Raw genomic sequence first — 26,027 nt, forward strand, 5'->3', positions numbered from 1 at the left:
ATTATTCCATGGACATTTCCCCTTCCTAGGAAGCAAATCGCAGAGTCCCAGGATGCCCAGCCCCAAGAAGCAAGGGAAAGCGAGGGCTGTTGACAAAGAATAATCATCCAAAAGACAAATACACCAACAAACCATCTCTTTCCCTGTCCATGTCAGGCTTAAGCGTCCCTTCCCGTCCCCGTCCTCCCCCACTTCCCAATCAGGCCTATCTGTGCTCATTTCATCCGCCATTCTTCTTCCGTTGTCAGATGGGCTGGCGGGCACCCCCTCCCTCCCCCCCCCAGCCCATTCGGGGGTCCCCACGGGGGAGGGAACGCTGTTCCTTCCGTCTGCCTCACATAACCCTTTTGCCCAGAAAAGCAGTGAGTTCATTTACTCGCGCCGGAGCCACAGCAATTCATTTATCTCTCTTTTTTTCTGTATCTTTGACAGCTTGACGTTCCACTGGTTCTCACCAATGCCATCACACGGGGGTGCATGCACCCACACAACACACACACACATAAAACACACACACACACACACAGAGGCCCTGGGCCTGTGCATTCTACGTTTTTTTCTCGTCTGCCTTCTCTTTTCACAGTTAAAAGGAAAAAAAAAATTCTGGGATTGGCACTTGGGAATTATTTTGGGGTGTTGTTTTTTTTTTTACTCTGATGATTACAGCAATAATAATAATGACCGCATTTTATTTTATATGCTTTTGAGGTTTTTGCATCATTTTTTATCTTTTGTTTGTTTGTTTATAAGATCGTAAACTGCCCAGAATTACCCCGTGCTAAGATGAGAGGCCAATACCTTTTACAAACAAACCAATGAACAAATATAAGCTGAATGTTTTACAGCCTCTGAAAAGGCTTCTGGAAGGCAAACCAGTTCAGCAATAAAAGTAGGGCGGGGGGGAAACGGATGTCTTTGCAAAAATAGACAAATAGTCTAGCTGGCATGTTCCTACTTTATAAGAATGTCTTTTGTGTGTGTGTGTATGTATGGTGTGTGTGTGTGTGTTTGCTTCATTCATTCATTTAGAAAATGGATAGGGCCACCCAACTGACTCACAGTGACATACAGCAGTGTTTTTCAACCACTGTGCCGCGGCACACTAGTGTGCCGTGACATAGTGTAAGGTGTGCCGTGGGAAAAACACTTTATATATAGTCAATATAGGCACAGAGTTAATTTTTTTTAACATTTTCTAATGGTGGTGTGCCTCGTGATTTTTTTCATGAAAAAAGTGTGCCTTTGCACAAAAAAGGTTGAAAAACACTGACATACAGGACCAAAATTCTAATAGAAAAATAAAACTCCAATACAGTGATTTATAAAAATAATACTCCAAAACTCCCACCCTCCAATTGAACAGCTTGCCTCCAGAAGTTGTGGGATTCAATTTTTTTAAACTACTGGTTCTGTGGGCATGGCTTGGTGCGTGTGGCTTGGTGGGCGTGGCAGGGGAAGGTTACTGCAAAATCCCCATTCCCTCCCGATCAGCTGAGACTCGGGAAGCAGAGAATAGATGGGGGCGTGGCCAGCCAGAGGTGGTATTTACTGGTTCTCTGAACTACTCAAAATTTCTTCTACAGGTTCTCCAGAATGGGTCAGAACCTGCTGAATACCAACTCTGGTGCATTCATTCATTCATTCAGAAAATAGTTAGGGTACCCATCTGACTCACAGTGACATACAAGAATAAACTCCAATAGAAAAATAAAACTCCAATACAGTGATTTACAAAAATAACACTCCAAAATTCCCACCCTGGGTTAACCAATTAAATGGCTTCCCTCCAGAAGTTGTGGGTATTTCCATCACTGGAGGTTTTCAAGAACAGCCTGGACAGCCGCTTGTCTGAAATAGTGTAAGGTCTCCTGCCTGAGCAGGGGGTTGGACTAGAAGACCTCCAAGGTCCCTTCCAACTCTTGTTATTCTGTTAGAGGTAGTCCTCGACGTGCGACCGCCATTGAGCCCAAAATTTATGTTTCTGAGTGAGGAAAATTTGTTAAGTGACTTTTTTTTTTCCTTGCTGCCTTTACGAAGTGTTAAATTGTGTTGTTGTTGTGTTGTTAAATTCGTCAAACGGTTGCTAAGTGAGTCTCGCTTCCCCGTTGACTTTGCTGGTGGGAAGGGCGCAAAAGGTGATCAGGTGACCCTGGACACTGCCTGGTCACAAATGTGAAAAACGGCCATGAAGTCGCTTTTTTTCAGTGCCGTTGTAACGTCGTCACTAAGTGAAAGGTTGTAAGTCAAGGACTACCTGCATTCTGTTAAATAATAAATAAATAACATTGGCAGGGAGTTTGGCTAAGGACCAATAAGAGTTGCAGGCTAAATGGATTCAAAGCTTAACTTAGAATTGGTTTAGGTGATGCTTGGGGCATTATGTCAGCTGAGTCTGTAGCCATTTTTTCTTAATATAAAGTTTTTTATTTTTTCATTTTCATAACCTATAACCACATGTATACTATTACATAGCCAACATCGTATTATATTATTAAATGTTTACATTAATTCGTCTTACCATCAACTCCCAAAAATTCCCCCTAGCAGCTCTTCAGCTCTCCATACACCATATTTGTACCTATCCATTGTCAACTTGTGAAGCGTTTCCATGACTACTATCGTTGACATAGGAAAAGGGAGGGGAACTCCACGCATACCATTGGCCAGAGTCAGGTCTCATATTCCTACAGCTGGCATGTGAAATGCTCACATTCATAGTCTGCCTGCCGTAGCACCTTGTTGGTGGATGTGATTTATGACACAGACAGAAGGGAGGGGATACAGGGGTAAAGTTCAAATGCAATTAAGCGGAAGTCAGTTTCGGCTCCGCAGAAAAACATGCCAAAATATTGATTCTAATAATGAATGGATTTCTTTTGAACTTTGCCCCGAGGCTTGTAAATTAATCAGGTTATCTTTTGGAAACTTCACATCCATCACTTTCTTCTCCCTCTCTTCTCCTCCTCCCTACCTCCTTTCTTCCCTCTGTCATCCATCTCTTCTCTACTTCCCCTTCCTCTCTCCTTCTCCTTCTCCTTTCTCCCCTTTTCACTCCTTCTTTCTCTCCTCCTCTTCCCTTCCCTCTCTCCTATCCCTCTCTTCTTCCCTTACCTCTCTCCTCTACTTCACAAGCTTCACCTCATTTACTTGGTGTATTTCAGCTTCTGAGCGAGCTGAGCCTGGAGCCATTTATGGCTCTCTGCGTTAGGCAAATTCTAGAAAATTAGGTTGACAATCCACAATATCTTCACTTTTTAATGTTTTAAACTCTACATCCCTGAGCAAACACCATTTGTCACTGATCTCTCAACCACATGTGGACAGTCCAAAGTCCAGAAAGTTTAGCAGTGGGGGGAAAAAAACTTGGCCTAGCCCTAGGCAAATATTTACCTACCTCTACAGAATATGCAGTTCAGGGCAACTTTCTCAAACCTCTAAATACGTTAAACTGCAATACTAATATTTCCATTATAAGAATGTGTTGGAGGTATCTTTGCGTCATACGGCGAGAAGAAACCACAATACTTGGAGACCAGGCAGCTCTTCTCTCTGAGAAGGCGCAAGCCATTTTTTATTTTAAAAAGGGGGGAAAGTTGTAATCCTCAGAGATTTTTCAATTCAATTCAATTTTAATGGATTTGTATGCCGCCCAATCCTGAAGGACTCCCGGCGGCTTACATAAAAACAGTTTAAAAAAATTAAAAGAATTTAAGATACAAGATAAAGCAAATTTAAAAAAGACACAACACGCACTTGATCTTAATGGGGCTGAAGCTCAATCAGAGATCAGCAGCCCCAGGCCTGCCGGAACAGCCAGGTCTTAACAGACTTTCGGAAGGCCAAGAGAGTGGGGAGGGTCCAGATCTCAGGGGGTAGATCGTTCCATAGGGCCGGGGCAGCTACAGAGAAGGCTCTCCTCCGAGGAGCTGCTAGATGACATTGTGTAGTCGACGGCACCCGGAGAAGGCCCACCTTGTGAGATCTTATTGGGCGATGGGAGGTATGTGGCAGGAGGCGGTCACGGAGATATCCAGGTCCTAGGCCACGTAGGGCTTTAAAGGTGATGACCAGCACCTTGAAGCGTGTTCGGAGACCAATAGGGAGCCAGTGCAGCTCACAGAGGATAGGAGATAATATTCTCTTCCCCTTGGATCTCAACAACTCACTCATTCTACGTCCAGGTAGTCCTCCATGTACGACCCACAATTGAATCTTGTGAATTAAGTGAATCTTGCCCCATTTTACGACCTTCTTTGCCACCGTCGTTAAGTGAATCACTTCGGCTGTTACATTAGTGGCATAGTTGTTAAGTGAATCCGGCTTCCCCAAGGTTGCAAAAGAGCCATGACCTTCGGATTCTGCAACCGTCATAAATATGAGCCAGTTGCCAAGCGTCCAAATTTTGACCACGTGATTTACAGGGGAGGCGGCAAAAGTCGTAAGTGTGAAAAATGGTCATATGTTGCTCCCCCACCCCCGCAGGGCAGAGGTGGGTTCCTACCAGTTCGCACCTATTCGGTAGAACCGGTTCGTCAAATCTACCGAACCGGTTAGAAGAGGTTCCACCAGTGGACCCGGAAAGCAGGCCACACCTACAGAAGAAGTTCCAAAATTTTTTGAAACCCACCACTGCCCCAGGGTCATTGTAACTTTGAACAATTACTAAAGAAACTTGTTGTATGTCGAGGACTACCTGTGTCTGTTCTTCTCTGAAAAATCCACATGGTTTCTTTGTAAATCATATCCCTCAACTCCCTTTAACAAGGTTAAATTCTGGGGCTTCCGTCCACCTCCTAGTTGCCCCACCTAATTTACTCACACTTTCCCTATCAACTCATTCTGAGCACAGCCCCAGCCACATTCTCCGCCCTGATCACAAAGTCTATATAACAGATGGTCATTGACGGAACAGAATTTCTTGAGTAGAGACAGCTGGTCAACAGAAAAATCTGAAGTTTTGGTGGGGTATTCTTAAAAACAAAATACAGGTAAGAGAAAGTAAGCCCGTGTGGAAATGTTTGCAAATCCTCTGTCGATGCCAAGTTAGTTTTTTGGAGCAGGAAGAAGAATAAATAGGAATTGAAAAAACTTTGAGGCTTCCCTCTATTGCTACCTTCTAATATTGTGTGTTCGGTTTGGTCATAGATTATGTTAAATTGAGCTGTGTGATTTGTAGGTTATTATATTAAAAGAAGGGATGCGGTGGCTCAGTGGCTAAGACGCAGAGCTTGTTGAGATCAGAAAGGTCGGTAGTTCAGCGGTTCGAATCCTAACGTCGCATAACCGAGGGAGCGCCCGTTACTTGTCCCAGCTTCTGCCGACCTAGCAGTTCGAAAGCATGTAAAAAATGCAAGTAGGAAAATAGGGACCACCTTTGGTGGGAAGGGAACATCTTTGGCATTTAGTTATGCTGGCCACATGACCACGGAGACATCTTCGGACAGCGCTGGCTCTTCGGCTTTGAAACGGAGATGAGCACCATCCCCTAGAGTTGGGAACGTCTAGCACATATGTGCAAGGGGAAAAACCCTTGCCTTTTATATTAAAAGAAATTAGAAACAACCCGTAAGGATTTTTTTTGCATTGGTTTATAGTAAAAAGAAGAATAAGGAAGGGGTGGATCCATTGTGTTGGGAAGAATGATAGGATAGGTGATAGAGAAAGGGTTGAGTGCCTTAAATATTCTTGAGGCCTGGGTGCCCTCTGAGCTTGGTTGTTTTCTTGCAGATGTTTCATTACCCAACTAGGGAACCTCATCAGTGCTAGGAGTGGGGTTTGCTCTCGGTTTATATTCTAGTAGCTTGCCCTCTCAGTGTTGGTGGGGTTTGTGTCTTAGAAGTTCTTTGGTTGGGCTGTTTATTGCTGGCAATTCCTTGATTGGGGTATTGTTAACTTGATGGTTGGTCTGGTGTTAAAATGGTGTTAATCAAATCTTCACTTCGGTCTTCTCTCTAGAAGAAAACTGGGTTCAGTTGGACTCCAGCAGAGTTATCTTAAGTCGTAGCATGGATGATTGATTTGAGCTCACAATATGGGAACAGAACAATTAGCAATAGCAATTGCAAAATTATCCGGGAAGCCATGGAGACGTCCTGCTACAATGAACAGAATGGAATGAGCTTATCTGGAACGTCTTATCTAATAGCAATAGCAATAGACTTATAATATATCGCTTCACGGTGCTTTACAGCCCTCTCTTCAGCGGTTTACAGAGTCGGTGTATTGCCCCCAACAATCTGGGCCCTCATTTTACCCACCTCGGAAGGGTGGAAGGCTGAGTCAAGCTCGATCTGGTCGGGATTGAACTGCTGGCAGTGGGCAGAGTTAGCCTGCAATGCTGCATTCTAACCACTATGCACAATGGAAGAGAGGGAGGGAGGAAAGAAAAAAGGAAGGAAGGAAGGAAGGAAGGAAGGAAGGGAAAAAAAGAAGAGCAATAGCATTTAAGACTTTTATACTGCTTTACAGTGTTTCACAGCCCTCTCTAAGCGGTTTATAAGTCAGCTTTTGCCCCCAATAATCTGGGTCCTCATTTTACCCACCTTGGAGTCGTTGCTGGGGTATGTCTAATTTGATGAAAAGAAGGAGCAGGAGTGACATGATAGAAGGGTTCTGATATCTCAGGGGCTGTCCCAAAGAAGAGGGGGTCAAGCTATTCTCCAAAGCACCTGAGGGCAGAACAAGAAGCAACGGGTGGAAACTAATCAAGGAGAGAAGCAACCTAGAATTAAGGCTTGTTTGAACTGAGGAATTTCCTGACAGTGAGAACAATTAACCAGTGGAACAAATTGCCTCCAGAAATTGTAAATGTCCCAACACTGGAAGTGTTTAAGAAGAGATTAGACAACCATTTGTCTAAAGTGGTGCAGGGTTTCCTGTCTAAGCAGGTGGTTGGACTAGAAGACCTCCAAGGTTCCTTCCAACTATTCCTATTCCATTCCTATTCTATTCCATTCCTATTCTATTCTATTCTATTCTATTCTATTCTACTCTACTCTACTCTACTCCTATTCCTATTCCTATTCCATTCCATTCCTTTTTTCCTTTATTCTATTCTATTCTATTCCATTCCTTTTTTCCTCTATTCTATTCTATTCTATTCTATACCACATTCCACATTCCACATTCCACATTCCATATTCCATATTCCATATTCCATATTCCATATTCCATATTCCACATTCCACATTCCATATTCTATTCTATTCTATTCTTCATTCCATATTCTATTCTATTCTATTCTAATCTATTCTATTCCATATTCCATATTCCATATTCCATATTCCATATTCCATATTCCATATTCCATATTCCATATTCTATTCTATTCTATTTCTTCATTCCATATTCTATTCTATTCTAATCTATTCTTCATTCCATATTCTATTCTATTCTATTCTATTCCTTATTCCATATTCCATATTCCATATTCCATATTCCATATTCCATATTCCATATTCCATATTCCATATTCCATATTCCATATTCTATTCTATTCTATTTCTTCATTCCATATTCTATTCTATTCTAATCTATTCTATTCCTTATTCCATATTCCATATTCCATATTCCATATTCCATATTCCATATTCTATATTCTATTCTATTCTATTTCTTCATTCCATATTCTATTCCATTCCATTCCATTCCTTTTTCTTCCTTTATTCTATTCTGTTCCGTTCCATTCCATTCCATTCCATCCTATTCCAAGATGAACGTAGTACAGATTTGTTATTCAGCTGGGCTAAGTTTTATCTGTGAAAATAAGGATTGTAGGAAACTCAAGCAAGCGAGAATGAGGGCGGGGGGGGGGAGGGAAATACCCCGTTACCCTTCCTAGAAGTCTGCAAAACATGTTTTCTTAAAAACAAAAAAAGGAACTGGGAGCTGAAGGCAAACTTCAGGGGTCTGCCTTCATGTCAGCCCGTGCGGCGAAGAAGCTGCACTACAAATGCAAAAAAACCCAACACAACCCAAATCTACACAACTCGGCAGCGCTGAAGGGCGAGGCGCGAGTTAGAAGCGAGCTGCCTTGAAATCAATGGGATTTTCTTTCAACTGAATGTTTTTAGGATTGGATGTTAAGCTCATCGATTGCAGGCAACCCAAACCCCAGTTAAATGTTTAATTCCCATTGATTGCAATAGGGGCTTTTTTCTCTTCATGAAAGTCTAGTGGAGCCTGGGAGGCTAACTAAGTTATTGTAGCCCGGGGTTCCCTCTTACTATAACAGATATATCTTCATGAATTCACTTCTGCTAAAACAAGGTTACCAGGGAGCAATTTAAAAAGCAAACCGAAAAGACAAAAAAGAGAGAGAAAACGATCCGAGTGTTTTTGTTTTCTCGGTGGTCTATGCCGAAGAGATCAGTGGGTGATCATGGAGAACCAACTCTCTGTGAAATCCTGAAACTTAGCAGTGGGGCCCTAATTCAAACGTTGGCATCTGCTTCTTTTTTTTAAACCTGGGAGGTCAAAATGTAATTCTTCAGCAGGCTAAGTATAAGTAGCCCTCAAGCAGGGGTGGGTTCCTGCCAGTTCTAACCTCTTCCACAAATCTACAGGGCTGTTTAGAACCGGTTGCAGCTCCCTCCCCCCCCCACCCCCGGCACATCATCAAGATGAAGAGTGAGAGGAGGAATTCTGGGAGTTGAAGTCCACAAGTCAAGTTTGAACACCCCTGGTTTTTTTTTCTAAAGGGTTAGGGGTGCGAGGGTCTTGTAACTTGACAGCTTTAAGACTTGCACACTTCAATGCCAGAGTTCCTGAGCCAACATGACTGGAAGAGGAATTCTGGGAGTTGAAGTCCACAAGTCTTAAAGCTGTCAAGTTTGAACACCCCTGGGTTTTTTTTTTCCTAAAGGGTTAGGGGTGCAAGGGTCTTGTAACTTGACAGCTTTAAGACTTGCACCCTTCAATGCCAGAGTTCCTGGAGGAGGACACAAGTCTTAAAGCTGTCAAGTTTGAACACCCCTGGGTTTTTTTTTCTAAAGGGTTAGGGGTGCGAGGGTCTTGTAACTTGACAGCTTTAAGACTTGCACACTTCAATGCCAGAGTTCCTGAGCCAACATGACTGGAGGAGGAATTCTGGGAGTTGAAGTCCACAAGTCTTAAAGCTGTCAAGTTTGAACACCCCTGGGTTTTTTTTTACTAAAGGGTTAGGTGTGCAAGGGTCTTGTAACTTGACAGCTTTAAGACTTGCACCCTTCAATGCCAGAGTTCCTGGAGGAGGAATTCTGGGAGTTGAAGTCCACAAGTCTTAAAGCTGTCAAGTTTGAACACCCCTGGGTTTTTTTTCTAAAGGGTTAGGGGTGCGAGGGTCTTGTAACTTGACAGCTTTAAGACTTGCACACTTCAATGCCAGAGTTCCTGAGCCAACATGACTGGAGGAGGAATTCTGGGAGTTGAAGTCCACAAGTCTTAAAGCTGTCAAGTTTGAACACCCCTGGGTTTTTTTTTTCTAAAGTGTTAGAGGTGCAAGGGTCTTGTAACTTGACAGCTTTAAGACTTGCGTGCTGGAAATGCCAGAATTTCTGAGCCAACATTTTGGCTCCTAAGCAAGAGCGTTGTTAAGTGAGTTTCACCACATTTTACAAGTTGGCCACGCCCACCCAGTCACATGGCTGGCAAGCCACTCCCACCCGGTCACATGACCAGCAAGCCACTCCCACAAAGCAAGCCACACCCAGAGAAGAGGTTCTTAAAAAAATTGAAACCCACCATTGCCCTCAAGGTAGGATTACCATTGAGCCCCCCCCCCCCAAATTTATGTTGCTAAGTGAAACATTTTTAAGTGAATTTGCCCCCATTTTACGACTTTTCTGGCCACCGTGGTTAAGCGAATCGTTGAATTTGTTATAAGTTCGTAACACGGTTGTTAAGTGAATCTGGCTTCCCTCTTGACTTGGCTTGTCAGGTGGTCGCAAAAGGGGATCATGTAAAACGGCGGGTCATCGTGACCGTCGTAAATAGAAACCAGTGGCCAAGCATCTGAATTTTGATCATGTGACTGTAAGGATGCTCCAACAGTCATAAGTGTGAAAAACGGCCATGCGTCATTTTTTTCAGTGTCGGGGTAACTTTGGTCACTAAATGAACTGTTGTAAGTTGAGGACTACCTGTATTGCTCATTCATACGAATTGTGGGTGGAGTAGAATCTGGGTCTCCTTATACCACACTGGCTCTTATTTTGGGTAGAGGTCAGTGGAAGGGACGTGGTGGCTCAGTGGCTAAGACGCTGAGCTTGTCGATCAGAAAGGTCGGCGGTTCGAATCTCTAGAACCGCGTAACTGAGGGAGCTCCTGTTACTTGTCCCAGCTTCTGCCAACTTAGCAGTTCGAAAGCATGTAAAAAATGCAAGTAGAAAAAATAGGGACCACCTTTGGTGGGAAGGGAACAGCATTCCGTGGCCCTTCGGTGTTGAGTCATGCCGGCCACATGACCACGGAGATGTCTCCGGACAGCGCTGGCACTTCGGCTTTGAAACGGAGATGAGCACCGACCCCTAGAGTCGGGAACGACTGGCACATATGTGCGAGGGGAACCTTTACCTTTACCTTACAGTGGAAGGAGAAGTTATTTGCAGAAACTCAAACTTATCAGCACCACATGACCAAAACTCTTGATAACAAAGGAATGGTCTCCCTCCCTTCAGGGTGTAGCTCCAGCCTTCCATTTTCTCCTGCTCTCCATTCCTTTCGATTCAGATAACCACAGCACACCTGATTTGGTCCCACATCGTAAGCGTCCGGCGTTTCATTGGAGGAGGGACCCTACAAACCTGGCTACTAGATTTGCAAAAAGATGTTAGGCAGGGATGTGGAGGGAAGTCCTTGCTCACATCCCACATATTGAGATGTCCTTAGTGCCCGCTGAGATTGGGCACTTATTTCAGAGGTGGTATTCAGCCACTTCTGACAGCAAATAAATATGCCAGGGCATCTGTGCCGCTTGATTTTATTACAAAGAAGTCTGAATTGAGTGCTGTCCAAACGTCTCCAGTTTGACCAAGATGCTATCGCAAAACAAACAACGAAAACAAAGAGGCCCTTCCTTGTCCCAGGCGTAGCTCTGAGAAGGCAGATTTTATTTTTCCTACTCAAGTCCCTTTGCTCTGCGACAGTGGTGGGATTCAGCCGGTTCGCACCTATCCTAGAGAACCGGTTCTTAACTGTTTATGTTTATGTTTATTTCATTTGTATGCCGCCCTTTCCCCGAGGGGGACTCAGGGCGGCTCACAACTCAAAACAAGGGAAGGGGGGATACAAACAATTTGACAACAACACAAAACAATGCATAATTTAAAAGCGCAACAATCATACCATTCAAGATAGGGGCACGGTTCTTTAGCCCCAGGCCTGTCGGAACAGCCAGGTTTTAAGGGCTTTGCGGAAGGCCTGGAGGGTGGTGAGGGTTCGAATCTCCACGGGGAGCTCGTTCCAGAGGGTCGGAGCAGCCACAGAGAAGGCTCTCCTCCGGGTAGTCGCCAGTCGACACTGGCCAGCGGATGGAATTCGGAGGAGGCCTAGTCTGTGGGATCTAATCGGTCTAGTGGAGGTAATTGGCAGCAGGCGGTCTCTCAAGTACCCAGGTCCAGTACCATGAAGGGCTTTCTAAGCAGTTCGGAGAACCGGTTGTTGGAAGAAATCTCCTTTTGTTTCCACTTTACAGGGCTAATCCTGTAAGGAAGGCAGGAAGGAAACATTCTGGTGTTGTTTCTAGCCTAATCTTTATAGTAGCCCTTCTTACAGAAACTGCCTTCCTGGTTAACCCTCATTACATTGTCACAGCTGAGCCGAAGCGCCCATCAACCTGAGTGACGTTGTGTTGGCCACGCCCACCCAGTCACATGACCACCAAGCCCCGCCTACCCAGCTAGTCATTAGGGCAGAGAACTGGTGGTTAAATCATAATTGAATCCCACCATTGCTCTGTGAATATCGGCTTCCCTTTGGTGTGATGGGAATATTTGTGTCTCAAAGCTGTTCCTCGAACAGAGATTTTGCAGTCGAGGTCTTGTATCCTTCAGAGAAAGGGGTGCTTTGCCCTGCACAAAATATTCATGGGGATGGACCAAGTGGCACAAGTGGGATTGATTGCTCTCTGAGAAAATTCTCACATTCCCCCCCAAGGAGAAGAATTTAAAAGAAGAGCCCATGGGAATGGACCACAGCATCACGCCCCACTCCACTCCATAATTAGGAAAGAAAACCAAGAGACTCCATGGGTTGGAAATCCAATGTACTTTTACTAATTATAAATGGTAAGCGAGCAGTAGTGAAGCAAAATCTGAATAATATGGCGCGAAAGCAATTGATATATAGCAAAACCCGTTCCCCCCCCTTAGGATCAAAGCTCCAGTCCAATCATAAGTCCTTCAAATGTCAGGTGTGAGATAACTTCAAAAAGACAGGCCAAGATGGAATGTGAAGGCCGTTGATGCAGGCGGGAAACACGTACGCATGCGCAATCCCAACAACTGGTACATCCTAGAACATTCCTCCAGCAGTCCTCCAGCACATCAATTAAAAAACCCTCCCACATACACGCCCCCCCCCTTCCCGTTTCATGGCAGCTGAAGCAGCAGCAAAGCAGAAGCTGACATCCGGCCGTCCCCCGGAAAAAAGGCTGTCAGGCCTGGAAGAAAAAACAAACAAACAAAACAGACAAACAATAAACAAACAAGAGAGGGAAAGGAGAAAAGTCAAGGCTTGTCGGGATAAGAAGCATAAAATTTCTGCAGTAAGCGGGGGGCACGAACGTGGGACTTATCAACCCATTCCGTGTGGGAGGGGGGAAAATGTTTCCAAGCCACAAGGTATTGGATGCGATTACGGTGCCGACGGGAATCCAGAATGTCTCGGACTTCAAAATGACGTTCCCCATCAACAAGCAACGGAGCAGGTGGAGGGTCATCGGTGGGCCGTAGGTCGGACACCCGAACTGGTTTGATGAGGTTGATATGGAACACCGGATGGATCCTGTTGAGATGTTTGGGCCAAAGACAAAAGAACCATTCTGACCCTTAAGGTGTCAGATTCAAAGTCCCGGCCATAAATTTCCATGTAGTTAAACACCTGCATAAGAAAGGAGGGGAGGCTAGCAGAAGCCCCATTAAAACGCACAGGCAAGGGAGGGATTTTTGCCATCCGATGTCTTCTGGGGGGAGGCTGGGGGGGAGGTCCTCTTTGATCAGCAAAACCTCTAGCCGCAGGGGGAGAGACGGGCCGAGGGGGGGGTGGGGGAGAATCCTGGCGTGGGTAACGGTGCCAATTTCTCCAGTCTCTTTCCTCCTCCCCCCGTCTCTCTTCCAAAAATGTTTGACCCCAATAATCAGGTAACTCACTCCGTTGGGGTTTTCTCATGGGCCCCTGGCGCTGGTAGCCTCTCCATTCTCCTTCATCGCCCCCTCTTCTTTCCCCACAGTACCTTTGGCTCCAATAGTCAGGGAAATCACTCGCCTGAGGTTTTCTCACGGCCCCTGGCTCCAGCGAAGTTTGTTGAGGTGGTCTTTGGGTGAGTCCAGCATTCCAGCTTGTCTCTATTTCTCTTTGCCCCACTGAAGTTGACCAACGGGGTAGGGGGGAAGGTTCAGGCTGACTGGAAATTTGCAGTTGAAATAAATCTTCGTGCAAAGGCCGGTCAGACGGGCTGGGCTGGTGTAAAGAAAGGTCGGGAGGTCCCAGTTCACTGGAATCCGTCCCTCCAACGGCGCCTTCCCCCTCTCTGGTCGGAGAAGACATTATTTCCCTTCTCGGTAGACGTAAATCTCCTGGAAAGGGATATTTGCAGATTTTGCTTCTTGTCACGCCCCACTCCACTCCATAATTAGGAAAGAAAACCAAGAGACTCCATGGGTTGGAAATCCAATGTACTTTTACTAATTATAAATGGTAAGCGAGCAGTAGTGAAGCAAAATCTGAATAATATGGCGCGAAAGCAATTGATATATAGCAAAACCCGTTCCCCCCCCTTAGGATCAAAGCTCCAGTCCAATCATAAGTCCTTCAAATGTCAGGTGTGAGATAACTTCAAAAAGACAGGCCAAGATGGAATGTGAAGGCCGTTGATGCAGGCGGGAAACACGTACGCATGCGCAATCCCAACAACTGGTACATCCTAGAACATTCCTCCAGCAGTCCTCCAGCACATCAATTAAAAAACCCTCCCACATACATGCCCCCCCCCTTCCCGTTTCATGGCAGCTGAAGCAGCAGCAAAGCAGAAGCTGACACATGGCCTGAAGAGCAACGCCAGGGCTGATCCAATCACTTCTGGATTGGCACATGCATCTCCCACGCTACAAAAAACATGTGGAGACTCTAGAAAGAGTGCAGAGAAAAGCAACCAAGATGATTAGGGGACTGGAGGCTAAAACATGATGAATGGTTGCAGGAACTGGGCATGGCTAGTCTACTGAAGAGAAGAACCAGGGGAGACATGATTGCAGTGTTCCAATATTTGAGGGGCTGCCACAGAGAAGAGGGGGGTCAAGCTATTTTCCAAAGCACCTGAAGGCCAGCCAAGGAACAATGGATGGAGAGATTCAACCTGGAAATAAAGGAGGAACTTTCTGACAGTGAGAACAATCAACCCATGGAACAGAAGTTGCCTTCGGAAGTTTCATCCCTGGCGCTCCATCCCTGGAGGCTTTCAAGAAGAGACTGGACTGCCCTCTGTCAGAAATGGTGTAGGGTCTCCTGCTTGGGCAGGGGGGGTGGACTAGATGACTTACAAGGCCCCTTCCAACTCTGTGAATCTGTAATCTGTCAAAATCCAGATGACCGCTGGAGGCCAGCAATGGTAGATCGAGCCAGTCTCATGCCTTCCCCACCGTGCTTCATCCCTGGAGGCTTTCAAGGGGAGATTGGACTGCCATTTGTCGGGGATGGTATAGAGACTTGGGCGGGGGTGGGGGGTTGGACTAGATGACCTACAAGGTCCCTTCCAACTGTGTTAATCTATGTATCGTACAAAGGGTGTGTAGGCTGAGCATTCCCATCAGCGGTCCCAAGGTGCTCAGAAAGAGGAGCATAGAAGTGACAGTAATCCTAATCTCTCAAAAAATATTCTAAAATTGGAGCTAATACTTGTGGGTGGGTGTGTCTGGACCGCTTTTCCAAGTGTGACAAACTGGCAGGACGCCATTTTAATGCCCCAGGGATGGGAAGAAAGTTTCCCATCCCTGCGATGTGGTGTCGTGGCCTATAGGTGGAGTTCTTGCCTCTCAATCAGGAGGCTGTGAGTTCCATCGTAGATAGAGGCAGATATTTCTCTCTCTGGGCACACTGAGAATATATCTGCTGGGGGGGGGGGAACCTCCGTGCTGGCAACAGTTGAGGCATCCGGCCAGTAAACACTCTTCTAGCTCCATTCAGTTGCCCAGACTCCACAAGGGATTATGGGTCATTAAAAGAGGATGATGAAGGATGGGGAGAAAGGTTGCCAGTTGGGAAACTTGTGGCCAAGTCTCTCAAGACCCAAAGTCTTCTTGGAGCTGCTGATGTGGTAATCGAAATAATTGGTCTTCCTGTCCTCCTCTTCTTTCCTGCCTTTCCTGTCCTCCTCCTCCTCTCCTCCTCCTCCTCCTCTTCTTCTCCTCCTTCTCCTCTCCTTCTCCTATTCCTCTTCTCCTCCTCCTCTCCTCCTCCTCTTCTTCTTCTCCTCCTCCTCCTCTTCTTCTCCTCCTTCTCCTCTCCTTCTCCTATTCCTCTTCTCCTCCTCTCCTCCTCCTTCTTCTCCTCCTCCTTCTCCTCCTCCTGTTCCTCTTCTCTTCCTCCTCCTCATCTTCTCCTCCTCCTTCTCCTCTCCTTCTCCTATTCCTCTCCTCCTCCTCCTCCTCCTCCTCCTCCTTCTCCTCTCCTTCTCCTATTCCTCTCCTCCTCCTCCTCCTCCTCCTCCTCCTCCTCTCCTTCTCCTATTCCTCTCCTCTTCCTCCTCCTCCTCCTCCTCCTCTTCTCCTCCTTCTCCTCTCCTTCTCCTATTCCTCTCCTCTTCCTCCTCCTCCTCCTCCTCTTTGCCTCCTTCTCCTCTCCTTCTCCTATTCCTCTCCTCCTCCTCCTCCTCCTTCTCCTTCTCCTCCTCCTCCTCCTCCTTCCTAGGCTTAACATGGCCTATCAATCGGAGGTGATCATTGACGCTCAGCCGCAACCTACAGGCACCAACTACACATTCACTAGTGAAGGAAGCTGGAATTCAGACCTGTGTGACTGCTTCTCTGACATGGGCATTTGTGAGTAATGGAGGCATTTAGGGAAGCGAAGGTGGGGAGGGCGGATCTCTTGTGGTTGGCTTTACATGGCAAAGGCAAGGACCAGGGGGATCCCCGAAGGGGTCAAACATGTCAAGGCGGCAGCCACAAATGCGCAATCCTTTTCTGCGAATTGTATTTTGGCTTTTTTTTCAACCCACCGCAAATCATCAGCGTTTAATGACCCCATAATCCCTTGCCGGGTGGAGTCCGGAAAAAAGGGGCAGCTGCTGCGGGCATCTCGCGACAAGTGGGAGGGGGGGCGAGATGCGGGCTGAGCTCTCCACTGGCAACGGCTCAGTCCTGGCTTGCCTTCCATAGCAGCCAAGCTGTGATGAAATTCAATTTTTTTTACTACCAGTTCTGTGGGCGTGGCTTGGTGGGCGTGGTATGGCTTGGTGGGCATGGCAGGGGAAGGATACTGCAAAATCCCCATTCCCTCCCGATCAGCTGGGGGACTCAGGAGGCAGAGAATAGAAGGGGGCGGGGCCAGCCAGAGGTGGTATTAGCCGGTTCTCCGAACTACTCAAAATTTCCGCTACCGGTTCTCCAGAACCTGTCAGAACATGCTGGATTTCACCCCTGCAGCCAGTCCAGTTGCGGGAGGAAGGTAAGGCCGTGGCCACGGGACGAAGAAAGAAGCGGTCGTGGGGGAAGAAGCAGGCAGGGAGATTAAGGGCTGAGGCCTCTGAAGGAGGGGAAACCAGGCAACGCATAGCACTTAAGGCAGAGTGGGTGGCAGCTCCGGGGCCTCGAGGAAGGGTGATGTTAAGGAAAAATATAGTATTAATTCAATTTTTTTCCCTATTGGGTTCTGTGGGCATGGCTTGGTGGTGGTGGTGGTCGTCATGTGACTGCGTGGGCGTGAGTGATGTCAGGTTGGCCACACCCACTCAGTCACAGGACCACCTCCACCACCAAGCCACGCCCACAGAACCGATGGGGGGAAAATTTTGAATTTCACCACTGTCCAGAATCCACCCTGCAAGGGATTATGGGGGTCATAAAAAAGAGATGATGATGATTTGTTTATTAGTTTATAATATATAATAAAAAAATACAAAAGATAACAATAGGAAAATAAGGGAGGAAAAAGGGAAGGGAAAGATGTGGGGAAAAAAGGAAGAAAAGGCATTGAGTTCCAACTCCCTTTGGTGCAGTAGAATGAGATAATAAATAACATCAAGCCTCAGCTTTTTACTTTTGCATAATAGTGTCAGGCGTGCAATTATATTCCTTTTAGAATTTTGGCCTGCCACACTTTCTTTTATTTCAATATGCTGTTTCATTATATAGTTGATGGAGGGGGGGGAATAGACAGGAGTAGGATTGTGGAATGTAGTGTTTTCATTCTTTACTAGAAGCCAAGGTCATCTTTTGTCTCCGTACTTTTACACCTGACCGGAAGCAGCTGGTTGTGGATGCCAGCGTGGAAGAAGAAGATTGGACCATGTGATGGATTTGTGGGTGTGGGGACAAGATCATGAACTTTTAACTGGGTGGAATTCTGATGTCATTTCCAGAATTGGGATTAACGCAGATGTGCTGAGATGTCTGCTTTATTAAATTGGAACTTTAAGGATCGTTTTGCCTTGGACTCTGATTTAATTCTACGTGATACTTGGAACGCTGACAAATAGTTTAAACTAGCCATTTCTGTAACAACAAACCTATTCATCGTAAAACCCAAAATCAAAGTTTCTTTTCCCCCCCCCCCACCTCAATCACAAAATCCAGAAGCGGTTTCTGAACTCCACAAGTCTTAAAATTGCCAAGTTTGGACACCCCTGAACTCCTAAAAGGAAATTTGGGAGGGAAGAACCTCTCATCCTTTTCCTTCTTTTTCTCCAGGTCTCTGTGCCACTTTTATACCTTGTGTCCTTGCCTGTCGGGTCTCGGAACAAGCCGGGGAACTCTTCTGCCTCCCATTTTTGCCGGGCTCTCTGATCGCCCTCCGTACAGGAGTGCGTGGGAAATACAGTATTCAGGTAAAAAAAAGGCGGAGCATCAAAAATAAAAAACATCAATTGTGTTGGGGAAAGAAGATGGCTGTGACCAGATGTGACGGTGTTTCTCTTATTCCCTAAAGAGACAAAAGAGGAAGTCACCGGGGTGGTGACTTACCTTCCTTACAGAGGTGGGTTCCTGCCAGTTTGCACCAGTTCGGTAGAACCGGTTCGTCAAATCTACCGAACCGGTTAGAAGAGGTTCCACCAGTGGACTTGGAAAGCAGGCCACACCTACAGAAGAGGTTCCAAAAATTTTTGAAACCCACCACTGACTCACACACACACACACACACACACACACACAGAGAGAGAAAGAGAAAGAGAAAGAGAAAGAAAGGAAGAAAGAAATAAAGAAAAAAAGAAAAAAAGAAAGAAAAAGTGAGAGATGAAAGAAAAAAAGGAAAAAGGGACAGAGAGACAAAAGGAAGGAAAGAGAGAGAGAGAGAGAGAGAGAAAGAAAGAAAGAAAGAAAGAAAGAAAGAAAGAAAGAAAGAAAGAAAGAAAGAAAGAAAACACATGGCTGGCAAGCCACTCCCACAGAGGAGGCCACACCCACAGAGTAGGTTCGAAATTTTTTTGAAACCCACCACTGCTTCCTTACCATTTCACAAATGTGAGCTCAGCCTTCTGCACATGTGCTTTTGGCTAAAAAAAAAAAAAGTGCCTAAATGGGATGCCGTAGAGCTGGGGTGGGCGGGAGGAGTCAGCCGCGATTTCCGCTATCGGTTCGGGCGAACTGGTCCAAACTGGGAGAATACCACCTCTGGAAGTCATCCTCCCCTCCTTCCTTGATTCTCATCATGAGGTCCAGCGAAATGCTACCAGTTTGGGTGAACCGGTATTTCCGACAATCAGCCGGGTGACAAATCAGCTATGACGCACAATTTATATTAGCTAGAATCATCAGAGGTCCTGCTTTCTAGCCAAACTAAATTGTGTGACACAGCGGATTCCCCCACCCCCACCATCACTGTTCTTACCTTTGCAGACTGGGAACCAGGGGTGAAAAATCCAACAGCTTCAGACAAGTTCTGGAGAACCGGTAGCGGAAATTTTTAGTAGTTCAGAGAACTGGCAAATACCACCTCTGGCTGGCCCCAGAGTGGGGAGGGAATGAGGATTTCACAGTATCCTTCCTCTGCCACACCAGTGGTGGGATACAGCCAGTTCGCACCACTTCGGGAGAACTGGTTGTTAACTTTCTGAGCAGCTTGGTGAACTGATCGTTGGAAGAAATCATTAGGGCAGAGTACCGGTTATTAAGTTATTTGAATCCCACCACTGCCAGTTGTTAACTTTCTAAGCAGTTCGGATAACCGGTTGTTGGAAGAAATCTTTTGGTTTTTTCCCCACTTTCAGGGCTAATTCTGTAAGGAAGGCAGGAAGGAAACATTCTGGTGTTGTTTCTAGCCTAATCTTTATTGCCCTGCTTACAGAAACTGCCTCTCCGGTTAACCCTTATTACATTGTCACAGCTAAGGCGAAGCGCCCATCGACGTGAGTGATGTTGAGTTGGCCATGCCCACCCAGTCACATGACCACCGAGCCCCGCCTACCCAGCTGGTCATTAGGGCAGAGAACCGGTTGTTAAATTATTTGAAACCCACTATTGTGCCACACCCACCAAGCCACGCCTACAGAAGTGGTCATAAAAAAATTGGAATTTCACCACTGCTTGGAAGGCTTCAAAATGTTCCATTTTTTAGTGCTGCGTGGGCATGCCTCAGGCAGGCATGCGTGAATAGCAATAGCTAGACTTATATACCGCTTCATAGGGCTTTCAGCCCTCTCTAAGCGGTTTACAGAGTCAGCATATCGCCCCCAACAATCCGGGTCCTCATTTTACCCACCTCGGAAGGATGGAAGGCTGAATCAACCTTGAGCCGGTGAGATTTGAACCGCTGAACTGCAGATAACAGTCAGCTGAAGTGGCCTGCAGTACTGCACCCTAACCACTGCGCCACCTCGGCTCTAAAACACACACTATATACCAAACCAGTAGCAGACTTCAGAGGATTTCACCACTGCTCCAGCCTCATCACTGACCTCTTCTCTTTTAACCCATGCCTTTGTTTTCCACTCAGGGCTCTATCTGTGAAGACTGGGTGGTCATGTCTTGCTGCCCGCTGTGTGGCCTCTGTCAGATGGCAAAAGAGCTGAACAGGAACTGAGACGACCGAAAGAGGTGGACAGACTTCACTCTGGAGGAAGCAAAGGAAGAGTTGAAGAAATGAGACAAAGCTAACGCTGATAGAAGATTACAACGGGATTAATTTTCCTACCTCTTTGTTGACTCGAGTTTGAAACTCCACAAGACAAAATCCTGCAAAAAAGAATATGCACCAAAACACACAACCACCACACACCACACATATTATAGGAGAAAGGAGAGGGGGAATTGCATCCCATAAGGAATTATATAAAATTATGAGTAAAGTCACATGTATCTTCTAGAACCGCGATGGTGAACCTAGAGGTGGCATGAAGAGCCCTCACTGCTGGCATGTGCAATGTCTCCTCAGTTCAGATCTCCGTGGCTTTTCTTTCGTGACCTTCTGTTTCCCTGCAAATGACGAAACAGAAGCTTCCGTTTCGTCATCTGCAGGGAAACAGAAGCTCACGAAAGAAAAATATCTTACCTCTTGCCACGCTGCCGGTGTGGGGTTGCTGCGCCTCCCGCCGGCAAGCTGGCCTTCGGGTCTCTACTCTGCATGTCTGCGCATTCGTGCATTCGTGCGTATGCATCTTTCAGTTTGGGCATGCACATGCACAGTTTGGGCACTTGGTGTCCAAAAGGTTCGCCATCACTCTTCTAGAAGTTGTTTTCTTTCCCTCTTTGGTGTCATCTAGAGATTGTCCAGAATCTTGCAGACCAGATCTGATAGTCCTAAACCAGCGGTTTCCAAACTTGAAAACTTTTAAGACTCGTAGACTTCAAGTCCCAGAATTCTTCCAGGCAGGCTGGGTGAATTCTGGGAGTTGAGGTCCACAAGTCTTAAAACAGCCAAGTTTGGAGAGAGATCCTAGAATTGAACTAGATTCTGAATGCAGCTGCCTGTTGGTGCTAACAAAAGAGTTAATCTCTTGTAGGAAGATTCAATGAACAGGGATTTTTTTTAATGTTTATTCCCTCTGTCATTTCCACCTTGAAATCGATGCCCTAATAAATCCTGATCTAAGACTCTACTCGTTTTTTAAAAAATAACTGCTACTTTTGGAAATGTGAAGTGTTGTGTTTCTTCGGACAGCTTGGTAATGTGTTTGTTTGAAACACACACACACACACACACACACACACACAAACACCAATTGTTCTTTTCCCTTCGTTAAATGTCCTGAAATCAGTTGGTATTTTTATAGCTATAATTGAACATTTCAACACAGTAGCTCTGTGCTTTTTAGCACATTATTCTCTCCCAATTGAGTTTACTTCTTTATTTAAAGTATTTATGTAGTTGCCATAAGATCATAAAATAATTCTGGACAGCTTTCAAGTTGCCAAACAATATAACACAGTTTAAAAAAAAAAAACCCAACCCCAACAGTAATAAAAATTGAAACGCAAACCAGTGCCACAACCACACTCCCCAACCACATTATTTTTTAAAAAATTGTTTATTGTAAACACTTATACACATTGAGAAAAACATACACAACAGTTACATACACAAAACATACACAATATCCATCGGTAAGTTTTTTACAAACATTTTCCCCCTCTCAATCCATCTCTATACATTTTTACACTTATAATCCTATTATATCTTACTCCTTTGCTTATTAGTCTACGGTTATTTGTATCAGACAGTCTTTATTGCTCTTCTACTAATATATAACTTTTTCAACTTCTGTAAATCCTACTTTACCTACCTTCTTATCACTAATTCCTACTTCTTCTACAATGCAAACTATATTTTCCAGATTCTTATTTCCTGTTTCTATCATCTAACCATTTATACCATTTTTCCCAAATTAAATAGGACTCTGTTTCCTCCTTTCCTTGAATTTCCTTGGTCAATTTATCCATCTCTGCGCATTCCAAGATCTTCCGTATTATCTTATCCTCATTCGGTGTTGTGTTGTTTTTCCATTTCTGAGCATATGCTATTCTAGCCGCTGTCATGATATGTAGAATTAGGTGTAAAGTCTCATTATTGTATTTCGTTGTGCCCCAACCACATTCTTATCCCACTCTGACCTCAGCTTATTTCAAAGCTTGGGAGAAGATCAGGTGTGGCGTGGTCTTGGGAAGGATAAAAGGGGTGGGGGGATGTCAGATGTCAGAGGCAAGGGAGTTCCATAAAGTGGGGTTTACAAATGGGGAAAGCATTAAAAAAAAAGCCAACACAGTTCTAGTCTGCATCAACAGAGGGATAGAATCAAGATCACGTGAAGTGTTAATACCACTTTATAATGCCTTGGTAAGGCCACACTTGGAATACTGCATCCAGTTTTGGTCGCCACGATGTAGAAAAGATGTGGAGACTCTAGAAAGAGTGCAGAGAAGAGCAACAAAGATGATGAGGGGACTGGAGGCTAAAACATATGAAGAACGGTTGTAGGAACTGGGTATGTCTAGTTTAATAGAAAGAAGGTCTAGGGGAGACATGATAGCAGTGTTCCAATATCTCAGGGATTGCCACAAAGAAGAGGGGGTTAAACTATTCTCCAAAGCACCTGAGGGTAGAACAAGAAGCAATGGGTGGAAACTAATCAAGGAGAGAAGCACCTTAGAACTGAGGAGAAATTTCCTGACAGTCAGAACAATTAATCAGTGGAACAGAAATTGCCTCCAGAATGGCCCAACATGTCTCTAGTTTAATGGAAAGAAGGACTAGGGGAGACATGATAGCAGTCTTCCAATATCTCAGGGGTTGCCACAAAAAAGAGGGAGTCAAGCTATTCTCCAAAGCACCTGAGGGCAGGACAAGAAGCAATGGGTGGAAACTAATCAAGGAGAGAAGCAACTTAGAACTGAGGAGAAATTTCCTGACAGTTAGAACAATTAACCAGTAGAACAACTTGCCTCCAGAAGTTGTGAATGCCCCAACATTGGAAGTCTTTAAGAAGATGCTGGATAGCCATTTGTCTAGAACGGTATAAGGTTTCCTGCCTAGGCAGGGGGTTGGACTAGAAGACCTCCAAGCTCCCTTCCAACTCTGCTATTGTATTGTATTGTATTGTATTGTATTCCATGGAGATGTCTCACAAAATGGCAAAAATTCAGGGAAGGAGCCTGGAAGAGGCCTAACCTATCCGCTCTGGTGGGGCAGATACTGTAGTTGCAAGCACAGGTAGTCCTTGACTTACAACAGTTCATTTAGTGACCGTTCCAAGTTACAATGGCACTGAATGAGTTATGACTGTTTTCGCACATCCCCAAGGCCACATGATCAAAATTCGGACCCTTGGCAACGGGTTCGTACGGATGACAGTTGCAGTGTCCAGGAGTCATGTGATCACCTTTGGCGACCATTTATGGGGAAGCCAAATTCACTTAACAACTGCAGTGATTCACTTAACAACCTTGGCAAGAAAGGTCATAAAACGGGACAAAATTCACTTAACACCTGTCTCACCATGCAATAGAAATTTTGGGCCCAATTATGGGCCTAAGTCAAGGAGTCACTGTATAGTATTTGCATAGCTATACATTTGTATAAATAGATATATAAATGTGTTGTATTTGTGCTGATAAATAAATAAAGGGAGACTAGTATAGATCTATTTCAAGCTATTTAGCTCTCATCAGCTAGCCATACCTTTACTGGGATTCGAACCTGGGCTGTATTACATATTAGGCAGATGTGTTAACCACTAAGCCACAAGGTTCTCCTCCTGTTATCAGATGAGCCAGGGAAATAGGTATGTAATTAGAGTCACAACCCCTGGTAAACCCAAATATGGGAGGAAGCTTACTGCTTCCATTTATAGATATATAAATATCTATACTTTTGCATATCAAGAAAAGGTAGCAACTGCATTTCTGCTGGCTGAAAAATCCGAAAAGCCTTTATAACAGGAAAGTATGCAATTAGGAGGAAACATCGCTGAGTTCAGTGGAGTTTGCTAAGTACAGTAACTCTGCATTGTATTACAGTCAGGGCTCATAAACTCCATTATGAGCATTGATTGTTGGGGTATTCCTATATTAAGACTGGGGGTTTTAAGCAGGGTGTCAGCTCCTTTGATTATTGGCTTTTTCCCAGAATGTAGTTACAGTGCTATCCACCCATCCTTGGATCTACATATATTGGCATGAATTTTGCAGAAAACCATGCTGTAGTACAGGAGTTTCCAATCTTGGCACCTTTAAGACCTACGGACTTCAACTCCCAGGATTCCCCAGCCAGCTATATGCTGGGGAATTCTGGGAATTGAAGTCCACAAGTCTTAAAGTCACCAAGGTTGGACACCCTTGATGCATACTGCCTCCATTTCTAGGATTTGCCAGTCATCAATTTCTCCTGGGGCACAATCTCACTCCAGCCTAAAAACCTACATCCGTCTACATTGTTTGGCAGCCGATGAAAAGTTCTGGATATAGCTCTGCCTTTTAATACAATTTGCAAGAAAAAAAGCTATCAAACGTCTTCCAATTTTTTGTTGCTTTCGTATAAAGGTAAAGGTTCCCCTCGCATATATGTGCCAGTCGTTCCCGACTCTAGGGGGCAGTACTCATCTGCATTTCAAAGCTGAAGAGCCAGTGCTGTACGAAGATGTCTCCGTGGACATGTGGCCGGCATGACTAAACGCCAAAGGCGCATGGGACGCTGTTGCCTTCCCACCAAAGGTGGTCCTTATTTTTCTACTTGCATTTTAAGTGCTTTCGAATTGCTAGGTTGGCAGAAGCTGGGACAAGTAACGGGAGCTCACTCCTTTAAGCAGAGCTAGGGATTCGAACCGCCAAACTACCAACCTTTCTGATTGACAAACTTAGTGTCTTAACCACTGAGCCATCACATCCCGCATGCTTTAGTATACGTTAATGTTTTACCCACCCACCCACCCCCAATTTCAGCAACTTTAAGACGTATGGACTTCAATTCCCCAAATTCCCCAGTATGGCTGACTGGGAAATTCTGGGAGTTGCTCCATCTGTACATATTAAACCTGGGGACTTAGAAACACCACTGTACAATGTCTCTGCTGCATTTGTGAATCAGGAAGCCTAACAAATTTTTGTTCTGGTTTTCTTGACAAGAAAGCAAAACAGATTTCATCTGCTGACTGGAAAAATAACGGCAAGATTTTCCTAACCATATTGCAACTGTCTGAATTTGTACAACAAAATGCAGAACTGAGACACTTCCTTAGTCAAGCGTAATCTAGCCGTTATAAAAATAAGGATTTATAACTAACAACTCATTAGAGCCAATCTTTTAGCATTTTAGCATGCATGGTGTGTTGGCTTTAAGATTGAAAGTCAGTAACTATTTAACCAGGATGCAGAATAGGAAGCGGAGTCCCGGGGAACCAAAATATGTGGTTTGCCAAAGTCAGCGAACTGAAATATCATTGCTAACAGTTGCTGTAATCAATGCCAGATCTGGACCAGTATTATTTGCAGATGTGCAGAAGACTACACCATCCATCATCCCCAGTCAGTATAACTTCCAAGCTAAGAGCAGCTGGCTGGGGGGAAAGGCGTGATCCCGTTATTTTCCCCACTATGCATTAAACACAGCCAATAAACATACCGCCCCCCCCGCCGCCAAAAAAAGTATAGATTTAGAACAAAACAAAAACAAAAAAACACGGCTATGGA

General features: G+C 45.1%; 1 protein-coding gene across 1 annotated transcript; it reads left to right on the forward strand.

The window, feature by feature from the left end:
- The first annotated feature begins 4,857 nt into the window (after positions 1-4,857).
- On the forward strand, positions 4,858-21,445 carry CNFN (cornifelin). Its single transcript, XM_032228261.1, has 4 exons — positions 4,858-4,988; positions 16,102-16,232; positions 18,102-18,238; positions 20,344-21,445. The coding sequence occupies exons 2-4, from the start codon at positions 16,109-16,111 to the stop codon at positions 20,428-20,430; spliced, it is 348 nt and encodes a 115-aa protein (XP_032084152.1). The 5' UTR covers positions 4,858-4,988; positions 16,102-16,108; the 3' UTR covers positions 20,431-21,445.
- Positions 21,446-26,027: the final 4,582 nt, after the last annotated feature.

This window comes from Thamnophis elegans, chromosome 12, assembly GCF_009769535.1.
Source record: "Thamnophis elegans isolate rThaEle1 chromosome 12, rThaEle1.pri, whole genome shotgun sequence".
NCBI lineage: Eukaryota > Metazoa > Chordata > Lepidosauria > Squamata > Colubridae > Thamnophis > Thamnophis elegans.

Coding starts and splice junctions, on each gene's coding strand:
- CNFN (XM_032228261.1), top strand. CDS start 16,109: ATGGCCTATCAATCGGAGGTGATCATTGACGCTCAGCCGCAACCTACA. Junction 16,233..18,101: donor CTTCTCTGACATGGGCATTT/GTGAGTAATGGA, acceptor CTTTTTCTCCAG/GTCTCTGTGCCACTTTTATA. Junction 18,239..20,343: donor GTGGGAAATACAGTATTCAG/GTAAAAAAAAGG, acceptor TTTTCCACTCAG/GGCTCTATCTGTGAAGACTG.